At 39.2% G+C, this 18,694-nt stretch overlaps 1 protein-coding gene across 2 annotated transcripts; it reads right to left on the bottom strand.

Moving 5' to 3' along the window:
• Positions 1 to 2,038: 2,038 nt before the first annotated feature.
• Positions 2,039 to 18,357, bottom strand: pxylp1 (2-phosphoxylose phosphatase 1). 2 transcript variants are annotated; one of them, XM_058413273.1, is made up of 6 exons: positions 18,234 to 18,357; positions 16,257 to 16,398; positions 8,744 to 8,905; positions 8,455 to 8,581; positions 5,649 to 5,788; positions 2,039 to 5,258 (listed from the first exon to the last, which is right to left on the bottom strand). In XM_058413273.1, the coding sequence occupies exons 2-6, from the start codon at positions 16,333 to 16,335 to the stop codon at positions 4,273 to 4,275; spliced, it is 1,494 nt and encodes a 497-aa protein (XP_058269256.1). In that variant the 5' UTR covers positions 16,336 to 16,398; positions 18,234 to 18,357; the 3' UTR covers positions 2,039 to 4,272. The 2 variants fall into 2 exon arrangements, with proteins under 2 accessions (XP_058269256.1, XP_058269257.1); XM_058413274.1 differs by lacking the exons at positions 16,257 to 16,398; positions 18,234 to 18,357 and adding an exon at positions 10,735 to 10,888.
• Between the last annotated feature and the right edge of the window lie 337 nt (positions 18,358 to 18,694).

The raw sequence follows: 18,694 nt of genomic DNA, 5'->3' as shown, positions 1-18,694 counted from the left end.
CAGCCAGCAGAATAAGTAAATTTTTCAAAAAAATGTAAATAAAATGCATTCGGGGCACTGCACAGTATTAATATTAGTAACTAGGAATGTACCTTTTATGAGAGAGTTCAATTGAAAATATTCCCAAAACACACTCAGGGCCAGGTTTATGTGAGGAGACACGACTTGTGAAGGGGTTTTTATGCATTCGCAATCTTCCACACACACACACACACACACACACACACACTCATGAGTGTATCAGAATAAGTGTGAGGCTGCTGTTTAAAGGAGTTGTGTCCCCACTATGTATGAACAGTTCCCACACTACCCCTATGAGAGATGGACACACACACACACACACACACAGACAATCTGAGGCTACGTGCTTCTAACAAAGGGAGCTACAGGGACCCAACAGCAGCCTGACAGGACTTCGGGAAATGACGTGAATGTTACACTTGGTGTGTTTATGTGAGTGTGAGTCATTGTCACTCATACACATCGCTACAAAACCATGGATGGTCTTTAAGTTGCTGCTCGTCATCATAACCACTTTGTTCTATCCGTGTCTTGTCTCGCCTTTTTTGCCTTTTTCTGCAGAACTGTAGCTCTCCCTAGAGACAGACGCCTGACCCATTTAAACAGAAAGAGAGAAAGAGAGAACAAGAGAGTAAGACACACACATACACACAGTATACACACACACATGTTAATGATTAAAACTGAATTCCATCTGCTCCATCTTTGTATTTGGAAAAGACTGAAAAATGACCAGTGTGCATATCATTTGTTGAAAACACACACACGCATACACACTCACACACTCAGACAATATAAATGCTTTAATCATCCTCTATAGTGCACTCACACTCACACACACTTTAATGAAGATCGATTCCTGCGTCTGACTCACTAAATGAATGATCTTTTCTTTGGCTCTTAAGCAAGGTTCATTAAAATCGTCTTATGCTGAGTGCTGGCCCTCTAGCTCTTTCACTCTTTCTCTCTCTCTCTCAACGCCTATCTAAACACGCACACACACACACACACACACACTCGCAAAGGCTCCTGACACACATTTGGCTATCGTCAGCTTAAAATCTGCAGTGATGTAGATCACACATACACACATTCTCCTGATTTTAGGTTATCCTAAGAAAAAGATTCCCAATGGAGACGAACACCCTTGTGTGTGTGTGTGTGTCTGATATGTGCTTTGACATGGACCTGGTTGAAATCTGCTGACTCCTGCCATGACTTTTTATATGAATGCAGCACTGCTGCCACCTTGTGTCATGATTCTCAGTGTAGGGTCCAGCATGTACAAGCAAGGTCTGTAGTGATTCAATTATTATTATTATTATTATTATTATTATTATTATTATTATTATTATTATTATTATTATTATTATTATAGGTACATTATGGCATTGGACTACTAATTGTTCTATTTCTGTATTATAATAAGAATCCCAAATGACCAATGACCTAAACAGAAAGCTCTGTAACTTGTATCTGGTATAAATCATGTGATACAAAACATTTTAAATGTACATCTATACAATTGCCAGAGCTTTGGTTCCTCCAGATTCCAGCATTTATTTATCAGCATTATTTGTATTAATCAAAACAAACAGTTCAGTAGAACTTATTATTGTGCCTAATAAGCTCTGCTGAATTCTCGATTCTGATTGGTCAGAATGTGTCAATTCATTTTTCAATTACAGATGTTTTCCAGCTGAAAGACAAATCACAGGTTTATACGAATGGACCTGTTTTAATATGTTATCATTTTTATAGTGTTCACAATGGTTTTTGGGGAAAAATAAATAAATTAATAAAATTAGAAAAAGAATTAAATTAAATTAAATTAAATTAAATTAAATTAAATTAAATTAAATTAAATTAAATTAAATTCAGGGTAGCTCCTCTTCATGTTAGACTGCATCACAGCACCTAGTTATTGATTATTGATTTTTTATTATTCCTTATATATGCTCCATTTTTGTTGATTGTGTACCTATATTTTTGTCAAAGACAAAATCACAACACAAAAACACAAAATCCACTCGGAATGTGACTTTATTGTAAAATGTGCTTCGATATTAAGGAATGTTCTAGAGCACGATAATATTAATCATAAAAAAATAGTGATCACCGTACAAAACCCGTCAACATTCCCTACACCGGACTTTAAACGCTCCTGTTTTCCTCCGTTAAAAAGCAGATATGTAAGGTATGAAAATAATCTTGTGATTAGTCGAACACAAATCCGTACATTTGCAGCGTATCTAAACATCATGATCGCTGCAGGAAGATGGGAATAAAGTGGCTGTGTGCGCCGAAACCTCCAAACTTTACAAAACTTTTGAAAAAACTGTACGCCGTACAAAAACCAAGTCTGCAGACATAACGTGATAAACGTTTATCATCAAAATCCTTTTTTTTGTATGAATCAGTGTGATTGTTCTCAGGACTGTGCTGGTAATCAGTGCTTGATTTGCAAGTGTTGTTGAAATGCTTTTAAATGAAAGCCGACAGAGCTGCATATCAAACCTCATTGTGTTCACTCAAACTCAGACACACAGTCAATCAAAGTGCTAGTGTCCAGTACTTTCTCAGTTCACTGTCTCATATACACTCAAACCCTGGCTTTATTATTATTTCACTCACACAAGAGTCAGTTAAATCTAAGGTATCGCTGGAAAACATCCTGTCTAACCCTAATGATACGTCTGGGGTGATTTATTGCTTCACTGCATCTGTTGCTAACTTCCACTTGTTTAAGATTCGTTTCCGAAGTGGTTTTGGTCAGATTAACTGCAACTATGTGGATTCGAAGAAGAGGAATGTGCTTGATGCGTGTTCCATGTCGAAGCTTTAAGACAAAATCAGAGCATCAGTATCATTTAAATAAATTAAACAGCAGTACAAGTGACCCGAATATTAATGGAGATTTCCATGGTTTAGACTGAGCGGGTTGCCATTAAACCTGATTTGGTGTTTAAATCCAAGGATGCAAATGTTTCTTTTAATGCCGTTTGGCCTTGATGGATATGTGCAAAGTAAGAAATGATACACTATGGTGATACGCTGCACACACAATATTGCTATTATTCAGGACAAACCTGTCCAGGCATTCAAAACGCATTTCCTCATCTGATTATTTTGACTAAGTTCAAGAAATAAGGTCAAGAGAAGCATCACTCCTTTTGTGTACAGTATGATGATAATATCCTTCTAATCATATTGTCAAAATCCTTCTATGTATGCTACAGTCTACAGTACCTGTCTATGTGAGCGGATGAATGTAAACCAAAGGATTGTAGTAAAGGCCCACTTCACGACGAACACACGACGACTAAATATCACAGAAAGTGTCAAATATGCACCAACTTTCACAACCGACCTGTTGTGTGTTTTCTCCATCACCTGGAAAGGTCAGACTGGTTTGTCACTCTACTTCTCGAACACACGGGTTTAACCAAATCTTTCAAAACGGCATCAACGTCTGTGGAGTTCAAATGCAAATTGTAGAGCCGAACCGTCCACAAACGTGACAAACCGTGAACTGTTCGACCCCCGAGCTGCACTTCACCATGTGTTTATACTTTCAGATTATTATTAAATTAATCAGAGATTAATCAATTACTGGCTCTATTAACCAAACGTAGTGTTTCTTTTAGCCCTGTGTCTGTGTAGATGCTTGCACGTTTTATGCTCTGACAGAAGAGGTGACAAATCACGTTTACGACTTACCAGGTTGGTTAGGTTTTGTGGTGTCTCAAAAAAAAAATAAAAAAAGGAAAGAGTCAGTATGTGGAAAAACAAGTGAGACGCACCGAAGGAGTACACCAACATCTGCCTCAGTGTGCTGAAATCTTTTCAGGAAGGACCCTCTAAGAGCCTTTAACACCACCCACAGAGGGACAAATGGTGCTAAACAGAAATCTAAGATTGTATAAATGCATGTTTGGGTTAAAAACCTCATGTTGGGTGTGTAAAAGCCTTAAGACTTGAGGAATTGTTGAAGATGAAACACTGTATACAGCATCAGCATCTCGACAGAACACAAATGTGCAATTCACATGGACACCCAAGTCACTCGTGCATCACTTCACATACAAGTGAACGTGCGAGACCAATTTAAAATGCTCTAGGACATATGTTTAGTACAACATTAATTGTTCAAAGAAAACACTATCAAACTATTTACTACAGAAACCACTAACAAATAATAAAACCCCCAAAATATATTCAGTTATTCCTGTCTTACTCCCTGTTTATCTGTCACCCTGTTAAGCTTTGATGACAGGCTTGATAGTAGCTGGTGGCGTTAACAATACTAAACATGTCTCTTCTTACAAAGGACAAGAAGTTACCCAGAGGGCACAACGGCTGAGTGAAGTGGCGGTCATGGTCACGGCAGAAAGCAGTTTCAAAGGTCAAGTCCTCTCCATTATAGAGCACACGAACGTAAGTGTTTGCCACACCTCCTCGTGTCCCCTTCCCCTTTGCATCCGGACTCTTCCACAGCTCGAACACCAAGCGAGCAGCGAAACGTGGAAACCCTGCCCCCTCCAGGCCAAGGGCACTTAGCACTGGTGCCATAGTGATGTCATGGGCAGAGGCTAGTGCAAAGACAGGCTCAGTGTTGCCTCGGGCAGCCTTCTCCATGCGTAACGCTGTCCGGTTCAGGAAAGGATGTGCCGCAAGCACGGCAAAGCGCCGGTAAATCCCCGCCTCCTTACGCTCCCGCTCGTCATCTCTCTGCTGCTGGCGAATCACAGCAAAGTGCTGTAATGTCAGACATGCCCCGTTTTCGGATACAGGATATGGATGTGGGTTGGCACAGGGAAACGGCAAGCCATGGCAAAGGTGGCACAGCAGCGCGTCTATCGGGTTGGCTGCCCGCATCGTACGTGTGGCCACGCCCAGCGCCTTCGCCATGGCAACATAAGTGCGCTCGAGCTCAGCATTAGAGGTGCGAAGACGGTATTGACGACGCTGCTCCTCATCCAGGAAGAGGTTCCGTGCTGGACAATCACACCATGAGCCACAGAACATAGTGCTCCTCTGCTGCCGCACCATAACTTTTGACCAATCGAAACTGGGAAGGAAACCATACAGCAGCGCCAAGCCACTCTGCAGGGTGCGGCTCTTAGCAGTAGTTTCCACCCACAGATGCTGTGATGACCAATCATGAGGAAGCAGCTTGTGGTGTTTGATGTAAGCCTGGCGCAAGAGCTCGCCATTTTTTAAATGCTGGACCACACCTGAGATGGACAGAGGAGAGATATGAAGAGAAGATAAAAACAACAACATGGAGACACAATAGATGAGGGGGGTGTTGATGACACCACAACACCACACAGAAAGTGGCCTATAATGTTTTAGCTATATTGTAATACTGTTAGAAATCTCTACTGAAATCTAACCTGTTACACTGAAAAATGGAAAAAATCCTGAATCCTTAAGCTTCAGTTTGTCCCTCTGGTTTCCATTTTCCCATTTCCCAAGCAATCTTTAACTATCCAAAGAAAACCTGAGAACCATTTTTATCCCCCTAAGAGTGTATATACAGTCCACTATAAAAATTATTCACACAGGATGTCTTAAAGTGTGTGTGTGTATATATGTGTGTAGGTTGAGCCGTGATTGGCTACCTGTCTGTGTGAGCTCGCCTAGCTCACAATTGCTGTGATTGGGGACTCTGGCTAGTGAGCTCAGTGATGCATCCCAGTGGCCACGCCCACCCTGGGCCATGTGACTGATGAAGGAGGCCAGTAGAGGGTGAGAGGGCATTCTGTGGGGGGGACAAAAAAACTAGTGTGACGATGCGAATCGAGGGAAAAAATCAAGGTGTAATAGGTTTCTTTTACCACTAGGAGGCATTAAAGCAACACACTATACATGATGTAAGCACTGGATCAATAAAGTTCAAGTGTGTGGGTGTTTAAAGAAAGCTTGATTGAGATGGAGAGAGCAAATACAAATAAAAATGTTTAGAGAGTGAGACTGAAAAAGATTGTAAAGATTAAATAAAATGATGATTATAAAGAATAGAATAAATCTGTACTGAAATGTGTATAGTAAATTAATAACTATTCCTAGTCCATCTGGCTTCAGAGAACCATGATTGGTCAGGACACTGGAGCGAAACCATGGAAACAAACAATTTCAGATCAAAGGGAATGTGTACAACAAAGCAGTGCGGAAGAGGGGAGAGAATATTTATCTTAGTGTGTCTCACACACACACACACACACACACACACACAGTCAGATTGCTTGTCTGAACACTCAGGATTGCAGTGATTACTGCAGTATCGTAATATATAAGACGAGGAGAATGGAATTTAATACTAATTTGATTTGTTGGCAATATTTACATATTCAAAGGCAATAACCAAAGGTCATCATGTCATGCTGTTGTTGTTGTTGTTCTTTCGGTTGTTTGGGGTCGCCACAGTGGATCATTTGGTCTCCATGTTTCGATTTGGCACAGGTTTTACGTCAGATGCCCTTCCTGACACAACCCTCCCATTTAACCCGGAATCGAACCCGGCCCGTGGCAATAAGAGCGCGAGATCCTCTTATGACATCCAGGAGGCCTGGTCATCATGTCATATAAGTCCAAAATTTGTATCACCAGTTTATTAAACATACACACACACACACACATGACAGTCTAATCTAATCTGGTTACACCTACCTAAGTAAAAAGTATTCTAAAGCTATGTAAACATTTTATGCATAACCTTAAAGGAAGCAGCTTTTCTCAAGGGCATTTAGGGCTGTTTATCACTTAAATAATCAGGCATAAGCTCAGGGGGGCAAAAGAGAATAGATTGGACATGTAAAAAAGTCTGCAGCTTTATGATATCATGTCTACGTATGTTTATGTGTTTATTTTAAATATCCTAGCAGCAAAAACTGTATTGCCTTATAGCTTATTAAAATCTAAACTGCAAGGTATTTTAACTGTCTGTGAATTTTTAACAAGAACGTTTCTACAAACCGAGAGATTTTTTTTTGTTGTTTGTTTATTTATTTTTAAATATTTTTCAGTGGAGCAATGTGCAAACTATTTTTTTTTTTACTTTTTTACATATTACTGTAAGAACAGTAAATAGATGGATAACACAGCCTGCTGGGTCACTGACACATGTCGGCATCCGAAACTAAACTTAACTGAGATTCCTTACAGCTTCTTTAACTGTCTGTGCTCTCTTTCTTCACTGGAATGAAAGGCAGATGTCAGGAAAAGGAGACAGAGAGAGAGGAGAGACAGAGAGAGACAGAGAGAGAGAGAGAGAGAGAGAGGGAGAGAGAGACAGAGAGAGAGAGAGAGAGAGAGAGACAGAGAGAGAGAGAGAGAGAGAGAGAGAGACAGAGAGAGAGAGAGAGAGAGAGACAGAGAGAGAGAGAGAGAGAGACAGAGAGAGAGAGAGAGAGAGAGAGAGACAGAGAGACAGAGAGACAGAGAGAGAGAGAGACAGAGAGAGAGAGAGAGAGACAGAGAGACAGAGAGAGAGAGAGAGAGAGAGAGAGAGAGGAGAGAGACAGAGAGAGAGAGAGAGAAAGAGAGAGAGAGAGACAGAGAGAGAGAGAGAGAGAGAGAGAGAGAGACAGAGAGAGAGAGAGACAGAGAGGGAGAGAGAGAGGGAGGGAGAGAGAGAGGGAGAGAGGGAGAGAGAGAGAGGGAGAGAGAGAGAGAGAGAGAGAGAGAGAGAGAGAGAGAGAGAGAGAGAGAGAGAGAGAGAGAGAAGGTTGGCATTCTGTCATTTCGTGCCCATGTTATCATTACTCTGCTCACTTTTTATCTACTAATAACACCAGAAACAGACAGGCAAGATAAACACACATTTGGACTGAAAAATTATATCTTTGGCTGAAAATAAAATGATCTTTTCCAAGTAGTTACTGCTAGTCTGCTGGGATGATTTCCAGTGGAATTAAGAGCCTTATATCTGTGCAAACATGTAAGAATTAGAACTAGGAGTTTTCTTGTAACTCTCTTTCTCCTGACTCAAAACTTAAAGTTTGTTTTTTTCATTTCATTGTCTGTACCGCTTATCCGATCTATCATCGGGTCACGGGGATCCTGTGCCTATCTCAGGCATCATCGGGCATCAAGGCAGGATATACCCTGGACGGAGTGCCAACCCATCGCAGGGCACACACACACACACTCATTCACTTACACAATCACACACTACGGGCAATTTAGAGACTCCAGTCAGCCTAGAAGCATGTCTTTGGACTGTGGGAGGAAACCGGAGCACCCGGAGGAAACCCACCAAGCATGGGGAGAACATGCAAACTCCACACACACAGTGAGCGGGAGTGAGACGCTGGAGGTGTGAGGCGAACGTGTTAACCACTAAGCCACCGTGCACTTAAAGTTTGTTGCAACGCTCAATTTTGACAGTGTTTTCCTTTTGGCTAATCTTGTCTATGAGGAGCTTGCCTGTGAGGTGACAGCGTGCAGTCGACGGCTGGTCTCTTGGTCTGAGGGATGGAGTAGAGCGGGTAACGGTCGCCATGGCGAATCATCACCTGTACAAAGAGCAGCTTGTAGTCGGCCGGACTGTGACCTACACACAACATAACCCACACAGGATAAAGAAAGTGTGTCAGCGTGTGAGCTCATCATCATGTCTGACCTGACAATGGTGGGCTGAGTTGCAGTTTTGCATATATGTTGTATATATTTATTTGTGTGTGTGTGTGTGTGTAGGGGGTTGTGTATATCTCACCCTCGCGTGTGTGTTCTGTGTGATTAGGCAGGTTGCAGTATCGGTAAGCATCACTGATCGGGTCAAGCTCTGGTGGCTCTGTATGGACCACTGGGTTTACCCTCTTCCTGTTTTTACCGAGCGTCCCAACTTCTGCCACCGGATTGGTTGGTATTGGTTGCACTGGGGGGGGGAGATAGAGAGAGAGTGAAAGAAAGAAAGAAAGAAAGAAAGAAAGAAACAGACATAGAGAGAGAGAGAGAGAGAGAGAGAGAGAGATTCCTTTAAAATGTACAGCACCCAAATCCAAAAAAAGAATCCAGACAGACTGAAGTCTCAGTGTCCTGAGCTAACATTACAGCTTTGTGTGAAGAACACTTCAGCATGCCACTCACTTCTCACACACCCTTCATACTCTCATGCCTCTCCTTTTATTCATGTTTTTGTGGAAAAAGTGGAACCCTTTCTATCCAAAGCCATTCCCTGCCCTTATTATTCCAAAGAGAAAAGTTTGTTGCATCTTTGCATGTTGCATTTCCACTTAAAAAAATGGGTACATGGGCATTAAAGAGTGTATATAGCATCGAGAATTGAGAGAGAGAGAGCGAGAGAGAGAGCGAGAGAGAGCGAGAGAGAGAGAGATACATATATGTAAGTTTATTCTAAACAGACCAAATGAACCTAATGACCGACTGTTTATTTGCTTCTCCACACATTCCACCACACCCATTAACTTCCAAGCCAACTCAGACCCTGTAACTCTCTGTAGATAACAGAGCTAATTTTAGCTCATTTGAAGAACATCTTTTCATTTTAAGCCATTGTTAAAATTACTCAGCATGGAGCACTGCCATCAGGATGGACCGGTCACTCACTGCTTTGTCGTTTGATAACAATCATACCCACTGATTAGCATACTTCGCTCAGGAAAACTAGAAATATTACTTAGAAAAGTTAGAATATCTTAAAACAATTATCCTTCAATAGCTGATGAGAAGTAAACAGGAGCACCACTTTCTGTATTGCAAGGTATTTTAACAGTATTTTTAACGTAATTAATTAAATTTTTTTAAAGTTTGCATTTACTTTTAACTATTTTTAGTGGTGTTAATCATTTTGTGCACAATAAACACAGTGATGTAGAAAACAAAATAAAATAAAATAAAACTTAAATTTAAATTACAATTTAAATTACATTTTATATTACAAGGTGTTGTGGTGTTAATAATTTTGTGCACAATAAACACAGTGATGTGGAAGAAAAAATAAAATAAAATAAAATAAAATAAAATAAAATAAAATAAAATTTTATTTTATTTTATTTTATTTTATTTTATTTTATTTTATTTTATTTTATTTTATTTTATTTTATTTTATTTTATTTTATTTTATTTTAATTTAATTTAATTTAATTTAATTCTAAAATCAGGCCATACAATATTACTCTACCAAATGTAATACATGACTGTTAGAAAGTATAAACTGAGAGAAAATCTATAAACTTTTAAAAGCATCCTATATGTTTTGGATTGGGAAAATCATGCTATTTAAAAAAAATTAAAAATAAAATACAAGAAGGACATTCTTAAGAAAATGATTTTTTGGTGGAAATTCAAACTGAAAACAAATAAACACTTGTATTAATTTACATTCAATTAAATCCTATTAAATTACTAATAACTTATTAACTGTATTCTCGCTCCTATTTCCTCCAAAGTTTAGACACAAAACTGAAACACACCAACACCATTTTAAATTCCTGGCTCCTGTTTCCTTATAGGAAATTTCCTACAATCAATAGACAGAGAAACAGCATGGCACTGCAGTGCCTCTAATCTCTACAGTCTTGCAGTTCAACAGTCTCATCAATGCAGACTGAATAATCCAGACAAAACTACACACAAAAAAACCTATATAGCAAAACTATCCAGCTAAACATCGTCTCATGCAGGTACTGAAACCACAGACACACACTAACACACCCATTTAACATCACATCAATTCAAACCTACCAGCAAACAGGAGAAGAACGAGATGTGTCTGGAAATAGGCCGGCATTTTGGAAGTTTGTTTCTGTGTGTGTGTGTGTGTTTTAGTGACAACATCTGCAAAGCATCTGAATGTGTTTCTGTGTGTGTGTGTGTGTGTGGGTGTGGGTGTTTTCACTTCTCACTGAAGTCTATTCAGAATCAAGCCTTTTCCCTTGTTCCCACCTGGTTACTCACACTGACCAATCCTGTTACACACACACAGCCCATAGCAGGTCCCCACATAGCCACAGCCAGACAAAGAGCTCTTTGTAGCCTGTAGCCTTACAGCAGCCTTCAAGTAAGTAAAGAGAAAAGGAAAGAGATGGAGAGATGTCTCCCACCGGCTAAAGGAAAGTTTTTATACCCTGATTTTTTGTGTAAGCTCTTATATTACCCTGCAGCATAAACGTGCGATCTTTATTTAAGTCATTGCCTCATTTGAACTGAATGGAAAGTCAAATATTATATATTTAAATTTTGGTTAAACTCAAAACACACACACAATACAAAACACATAAAACAGCAATATTGATGAAAATGTCTATCTATCAGGATTAACTTAGGCAAGTCATAATGTTATGGTCTCTCTTTACTGTAATATATGTTATCGATAATAAATTAAGAGTCTGACACTGAAAGCCCACTTGTGTTTACCTGTGACATGCAGCATGTTGGATATTTTACAACAGCTACAGTGCAGTAGATGGATCTTTGGGATACGATGGGGATCTGGTGTGTTTTCCAAATTCACATGCATGTTCAAGTCGATGCACTACTTTACTCATTACTTTCTTTCGTTCCATATAAAATATAATAGAATAATAGTCACATATCATAGAGGTGCTCATTTGACTTGCCATGCATTGATTCATCATTAGTAGTATTGTTCTAGATTAACTAATTAAAGTGTTTTTACTCGTTTGGTTGTGATCTGGCAACCCTGCTCTCTAGCCACTCATTACTGTGTAGTGGCACGTATCAGTGAGCTGAAAGACCGAGCGACAGAATTTCAAATGAAATTCAGTCCTACATTCAGCCTGCTTTCAGCTCCTGTTTGTAAAGAATGAATAAGTAATGAGCTCACTGAGACAGAGAGAGAGACAGAGAGAGGGAGAGAGAGAGAGAGATATGTGAGAACAAAGGTAACAGAGAGACTTAATAAAATCATCAATCATGAAAAGTCTCGAGGATCAGCCCTCTGTACTCGTTCTGTAGGAGCTCAAGGACAAACAAACCTGTGCTGTTAAATGTGCTACCGCCTCTTCCTACTCAGCCTCTTCATACTGTTTCAACACAGATTAAAGCTCATTACTGGAGATTCAGTCAGTGAAAGAAGACATGGAGTCATCAAGTTCACTGACACATACATAAACAACATTATTCTGTGTTCGGTCATATTTCTTTAACTTGATCATCATCAGCTCCGAGAACAACCTGATTTGTCAAACCATAGGCCATCATTTATTCCGCAGGACCGCTAGAACCGCTCGTCCTCTCCATCACTTAATAAAATCTGTAAAGCCTCTGCCTAATCGCTACCTTAATCATCAACTACAACCATCTGAATGAAGCACTGACCGGTCCTTTTTACTCACCAAAATACATCCTCACTTCCAAATACAGACAAAATGTAGCACTAGGATAAAGTACAGTAAATAAATGTCGCAATACGACAAACGACGAATAAATATATAGCATTTTTTTTTTTTTTTTTTTTTTTTAAATATGGCAACTCAGGGAAAAGGCAATCATTTTTTAATGTCTGGAGTTTCTTTAGTTTTATTCCAGTTTACCTCCACAATTTTTGGCACTCCTGGTTAAGATAAATTCATTTTTTATTTCAGAAGCACAATCTCACACTGAAAATTGTAGAGAAATCTAACCTTTAACTCAAGTGAATAAAAAAAAAAAAGACTAAAAAATAAATAATAATAATAAAAATAATAATAATAATGAATTATTAATCATATAATTAATATAATAATAATGTTTTTTTTTTTAATAAAGTCACCTGTTCCACAATTATTGGCACCCCTAACAATTCCTATAAAATAAATGTAATTGAAGCCAATAATCGTGGAGGGCGCTGTATATGAAAGCGCTTATTCTAATATGTTATTGCTTCTATGGTGAATCACAGGAACATAATTTAAGGCTACTAATGTCTGAATAAGTTATTATTTTGTTATTTTAAAATCGAAAAATCTTTAATATGGTGAAACTTTCGATAATGAATAGTTTAGATAAGATTTATAGACGGCGTGTTGCTTTGTAACAGTTTTGCATGGAAAAGTCTTTAGGACAGAGAACTTTAGTGAGACAAACTGCAAAAGAGAAAAAGTGAAAGAGGATTCATAGCTGATTTACAGTAACAGCATAAGTGGTAAGAGGAACTAACGGGTTATGCAGATGTCCAACATTATATGTTGGACACAACATTATATATATATAACATTATATATATTATAACACAACATTATATGTAACTATAAATAGTTAAAGAAAGGACATGTAATTGTGGGCTAATTGCAGTACAACACTTGGGGTTTTCTGTTAAAGGAGAATAAGCCACTTCGGGGTAGTAACAGTAACTCTGCTACTCTGCTAACAGCACATCTTCAGTTAATTCTTGCTCAATCAGTATTATTGGTAATATACTGATGTAGTGGTGTCTTATCACTTAAATAAGCCAAGTTACAGCTTTGTGGGAGTTATTAACTGCTCAATCTCTGATCCTAATTCGACTCTAAACGAGTGTTTGATTAAAGGCAGTACTAATAGGTTTAAGTTGTTAATTCTAAAGAGCAATAATCCTAAAGATCATCAATCCTAAAGGTGAATAATACTGCTGCCTCAAAGACTGTACTAGTTGTTGTTGTTGTTTCTTTCTGCTGTGCTAGTACCAACTGTAAATTGTGGATAATGAAGCACATTATATTTATACATATTATTATTATCCATTTTTGCTATCAAGCAAAACATTTTTTTTTATTTGTGTGTTTGTTTGATTTTTTACCAAAACACCAAGCTATAATTTCTTGCCATATTCCAATAATTATGATTAGAATGTTACAATGATCTTAATGTTGTAAAATTTTCCATTTTTTTTCTATAAATATTCATTTTCTTTCAACTGTATGGTGCTAAATCAGTTACTTATTATATACTAAATAACAGTTCCATGAAAATGACAACACTGCTGGCAGTTTCCTAGCAAATTACATTATTATATATATATATATATATATATATATATATATATACACATATACATACATTATGATATTTCACCCGCTGCTATAATGTTTATTTCTATTTGCACTAAAAAGAAATAGCCTTTCTTTGTCACATATACATTACTGCAGTGAAATTCTTTCTTTGCATATCCCAGCCTTGGAGGTTGGGGTCAGAGTGCAGGGTCAGCCATGATACAGTGCCCCTGGAGCAGAGAGGGTTAAGGGCCTTGCCCAAGGGCCCAATAGTGGCAACCTGGCAGTGATGGGGCTTGAACCCCCGATCTTCCGGTCAACGAGCCTGAGCCTTAACCACTTCAACCGCTGCTACTGCATATACTGCATATATATATATATATATATATATATATATATATATATATATATATATATATATATATATATATATATATATATATATATATATATATATATATATATATATATACACACTATATTGCCAAAAGTATTCGCTCACCCATCCATAAATAATCAGAATCAGGTGTTCCAATCACTTCCATGGCCACAGGTGTATAAAATCAAGCACCTAGGCATGCAGACTGTTTTTACAAACATTTGTGAAAGAATGGGTCGCTCTCAGGAGCTCAGTGAATTCCAGCGTGGAACTGTGATAGGATGCCACCTGTGCAACAAATCCAGTCGTGAAATTTCCTCGCTCCTAAATATTCCACAGTCAACTGTCAGCTGTATTATAAGAACGTGGAAGTGTTTGGGAACGACAGCAACTCAGCCACGAAGTGGTAGGCCACGTAAACTGACGGAGCGGGGTCAGCGGATGCTGAGGCGCATAGTGCGAAGAAGTCGCCAACTTTCTGCAGAGTCAATCGCTACAGACCTCCAAACTTCATGTGGCCTTCAGATTAGCTCAAGAACAGTGCGCAGAGAGCTTCATGGAATGGGTTTCCATGGCCGAGCAGCTGCATCCAAGCCATACGTCACCAAGTGCAATGCAAAGCGTCGGATGCAGTGGTGTAAAGCACGCCGCCACTGGACTCTAGAGCAGTGGAGACGCGTTCTCTGGAGTGATGAATCGCGCTTCTCCATCTGGCAATCTGATGGACGAGTCTGGGTTTGGCGGTTGTCAGGAGAACGGTACTTGTCTGACTGCATTGTGCCAAGTGTAAAGTTTGGTGGAGGGGGGATTATGGTGTGGGGTTGTTTTTCAGGAGCTGGGCTTGGCCCCTTAGTTCCAGTGAAAGGAACTCTGAATGCTTCAGCATACCAAGACATTTTGGACAATTCCATGCTCCCAACTTGGTGGGAACATTTTGGAGCTGGCCCCTTCCTCTTCCAACATGACTGTGCACCAGTGACCAAAGCAAGGTCCATAAAGACATGGATGACAGAGTCTGGTGTGGATGAACTTGACTGGCCTGCACAGAGTCCTGACCTCAACCCGATAGAACACCTTTGGGATGAATTAGAGCGGAGACCTTCTTGTCCAACATCAGTGTGTGACCTCACAAATGCGCTTCTGGAAGAATGGTCAAAAATTCCCATAAACACACTCCTAAACCTCTTCTCCCTTCCCAGAAGAGTTGAAGCTGTTATAGTTGCAAAAAGGTGGACCGACGTCATATTGAACCCTATGGATTAGGAATGGGATGTCACTTAAGTTCATATGTGAGTCAAGGCAGGTGAGCGAATACTTTTGGCAATGTAGTGTAGATAGATAGATAGATAGATAGATAGATAGATAGATAGATACATAGATACATAGATAGATAGATAGATAGATAGATAGATAGATAGATAGATAGATATATATGTTACAATCATATATGTTATCAGATACCTGGTTTACACAGGTTTCAAGTTTGTGCATCATTTCATTTTGTTTCATTGCACATGTTCTTCTTCAGCGCTATGTGTCCTGTTTTGTGTTGTTTTTTTGTACTTCCTGTTTTTGCACTGTCTTGTCTTTGCTCTGTTTGCACCTACTTGCACACTTTGCACTTTATGTGAATAGGACAAACTTCTGTCCCAGCTCTGTGTTGTTGTTTCTGCGCTAGTAATTATATGTTATATGTAGCACCAGGGTCCTGGAAAAACGTTTCATTTCACTATGTACCGCGTCAGCTATATGTGGTTGAAATGACAATAAAAGCTTCTTGACTCTTGGCGTGAAATCTATAGACATTAATCCCTATTGTGTATCGTAGAAATGTCCTCAAGTATCATGATGTGATATTTTTGTGGAACGAATAAAGTTTACGAGAAATGGACCAACACTCTCTCTCACACACTTACAGTACTGAATGCTGAAGCTTAGCACAGCTAGCACCACGCCAACCACCAGCAGCAGGATGAAGCGGTTCCGTGCCAGCATTGTGTTGTGATTGGTCCAGACACCTGTCCATCAGCCATCCATGCACCACCCACTTTTGGCCACCTGAACACAAAAGACAGCTCAATAACATCAAATACGGCCTTTTAAACTTACCATGGACATTTAGTTCGCCATACTCACACACACACACACACACACACACGTATCCCAGAGGTACAATTATAGACATTCTTTCTCTCTAACTCACACACATGCAACAACTGACCAGCCATTACCACCATCCCACAGTAGAAACATGTCATTATGCTTAAACAGAGACATGAGGATCACAGAAATCACAACTATAATTCAACCTCTTTGCTCAGAGCCAGTCACTAATGTTTCTTATGTTTCAGTGTTTTGAAAGACTCAGTTAATGTAGCTAGCATAAGGGGTGTTTATAAACACCAGTTTAGCATGATGGGGGAAATAAATCTACCAGTTGCCTCAAAGCATTCTTTGGTTGAAGTATTATTATTTTATTATACATGGATTAAAATAGTAATGTGTGTACGTTAAAATTATAGTAATCATAGTCAAATAAAATCAAATTAAATAAAAATAAACTATGGCAAAAACATGACTCCATGAACAAATCCACAAGTCAGGATGACTCCCAGGATGAACATGCACTCCAGAAAACTGCTGATTATGGCAGAGACATAAAATCCTGTTTGCCTAAACACTCTGCAAGCACATCGGAAATTTCCCAGATCTGATGAGAGTAAAACTAAATCAAACAAAAGTATTGCGATTCCTACAAAACCCTGCGCTGAACACAAACCTGAGAGCACCATCTGCACCGCGAAGCATGGGGGCGGGAGCATCATGTTCCATGTTATTCTTGGATGCTTCTTGGACTACCTGGTCACTTACTAGAGGATGGCCTCCTTCAAATAGTCTTGGTCATTACAGGTCAAGAAATATCTTTTTAAAACCTTTATATATATATATATATATAAATAACTATATATATACACCGATTAGGCATAACATTATGAGCACTGAGAGCTGAAGTGAGTAACACTGATGATCTCCTCATCATGGCACCTGTTAGTGGGTGGGATATATTAGGCAGCAAGTGAACATTTTGTCCTCAAAGTTGATGTGTTAGAAATTGGCAAGCGTAAGGATTTGAGCGAGTTTGACGAAGGGCCAAATTGTGATGGCTAGACGACTGGATCAGAGCATCTCCAAAACTGCAGCTCTTGTGCGGTGTTCCCGGTCTGCAGTGGTCAGTATCTATCAAAAGTGGTCCAAGTAAGGAACAGTGGTGAACCGGTGACAGGGTCATGGACGGCCAAGGCTCATTGATGCACGTGATGAGCGAAGGCTGGCCCGTGTGATCCGATCCAACAGACGAGCTACTGTTGCTCAAATTGCTGAAGAAGTTAATGCTGGTTCTGATAGAAAGGTGTCAGAATACACAGTGCATGACGGGTCAGGGCTGTTCTGGCAGCAAAAGAGGGACCAACACACACAATATTAGGCAGGTGGTCATAATGTTATGGCTGATCGGTGTACATATGTGTATTAAAAACAAACGTGTGGGCTCTGCCTTTTTGCACAGCACTTGTACATGATACACAACTCTTTACCAAAGCTTTACAAAGATTTTGGTACAATGCATGGTGCTGTAATACACGCGCGCACACACACACAAACACACGCGCGCACACACACCCAAACACACGCGCGCGCACACACAAACACATCTGTAAACAGCTGCCTAGTTGTACACGCCACAGCACAAACATCTGCCTAAGTAAATGTCCACGTTTACAGTCTCACAAATAACAGAAAGGACTGTTTCCAAAACACACAACAAGTCGAGTGCAGCATCACACACTGATATGACAATCAGCAGCCAAGAAATGAACACAAAAATGCAGATTTACCGGCAGATAATGACAATCAGACCTGCTGCAGACCGCAGAGAACATCTAACCGGAATTTCCACCAAAACACAGCCGTGAAGAAACAGCACAGAGCATGGGTTGCCAGATTGGTGGATAACACTCGTATTCATTCACTTTTCACAATATGAGCAACGATGGGGGTTTCACCAGTGTCAGTGAAAGTGAATGACTCAATACGTAAGCAAACAAACAAACAAACAAACAAACAAACAAATAAATAAATAAATAAATAAATGTAAATAAATAAATAAATAAATAAATAAATAAGTTGGTAAACAAATAAATAAGTGTGTAAGTAGGTAAATAAATAAACTAAGTAATAAAGTAGTCAAGTAGGTAAACACTTCAGTAAGCAGGTATGTAAGTATGTAAGGAATAGGTATGTAAGTGTACATACATTACATTAGGGCATTTAAATTCAATGTAACTATATATTTTAT

This window comes from Hemibagrus wyckioides, linkage group LG17, assembly GCF_019097595.1.
Source record: "Hemibagrus wyckioides isolate EC202008001 linkage group LG17, SWU_Hwy_1.0, whole genome shotgun sequence".
NCBI classification, from domain to species: domain Eukaryota; kingdom Metazoa; phylum Chordata; class Actinopteri; order Siluriformes; family Bagridae; genus Hemibagrus; species Hemibagrus wyckioides.
This window is presented reverse-complemented; position numbering and strand designations above follow the sequence as displayed.

Excerpts from the sequence above, each read along its gene's own strand:
- pxylp1 (XM_058413273.1), bottom strand. The coding sequence starts at position 16,335 with ATGCTGGCACGGAACCGCTTCATCCTGCTGCTGGTGGTTGGCGTGGTG. Across the intron at positions 8,582-8,743 it reads CACAGAACACACACGCGAGG|GTCACAGTCCGGCCGACTAC; the intron begins GTGAGATATACA and ends TGTTGTGTGTAG. Across the intron at positions 5,259-5,648 it reads AGGCGAGCTCACACAGACAG|GTGTGGTCCAGCATTTAAAA; the intron begins GTAGCCAATCAC and ends TGTCCATCTCAG.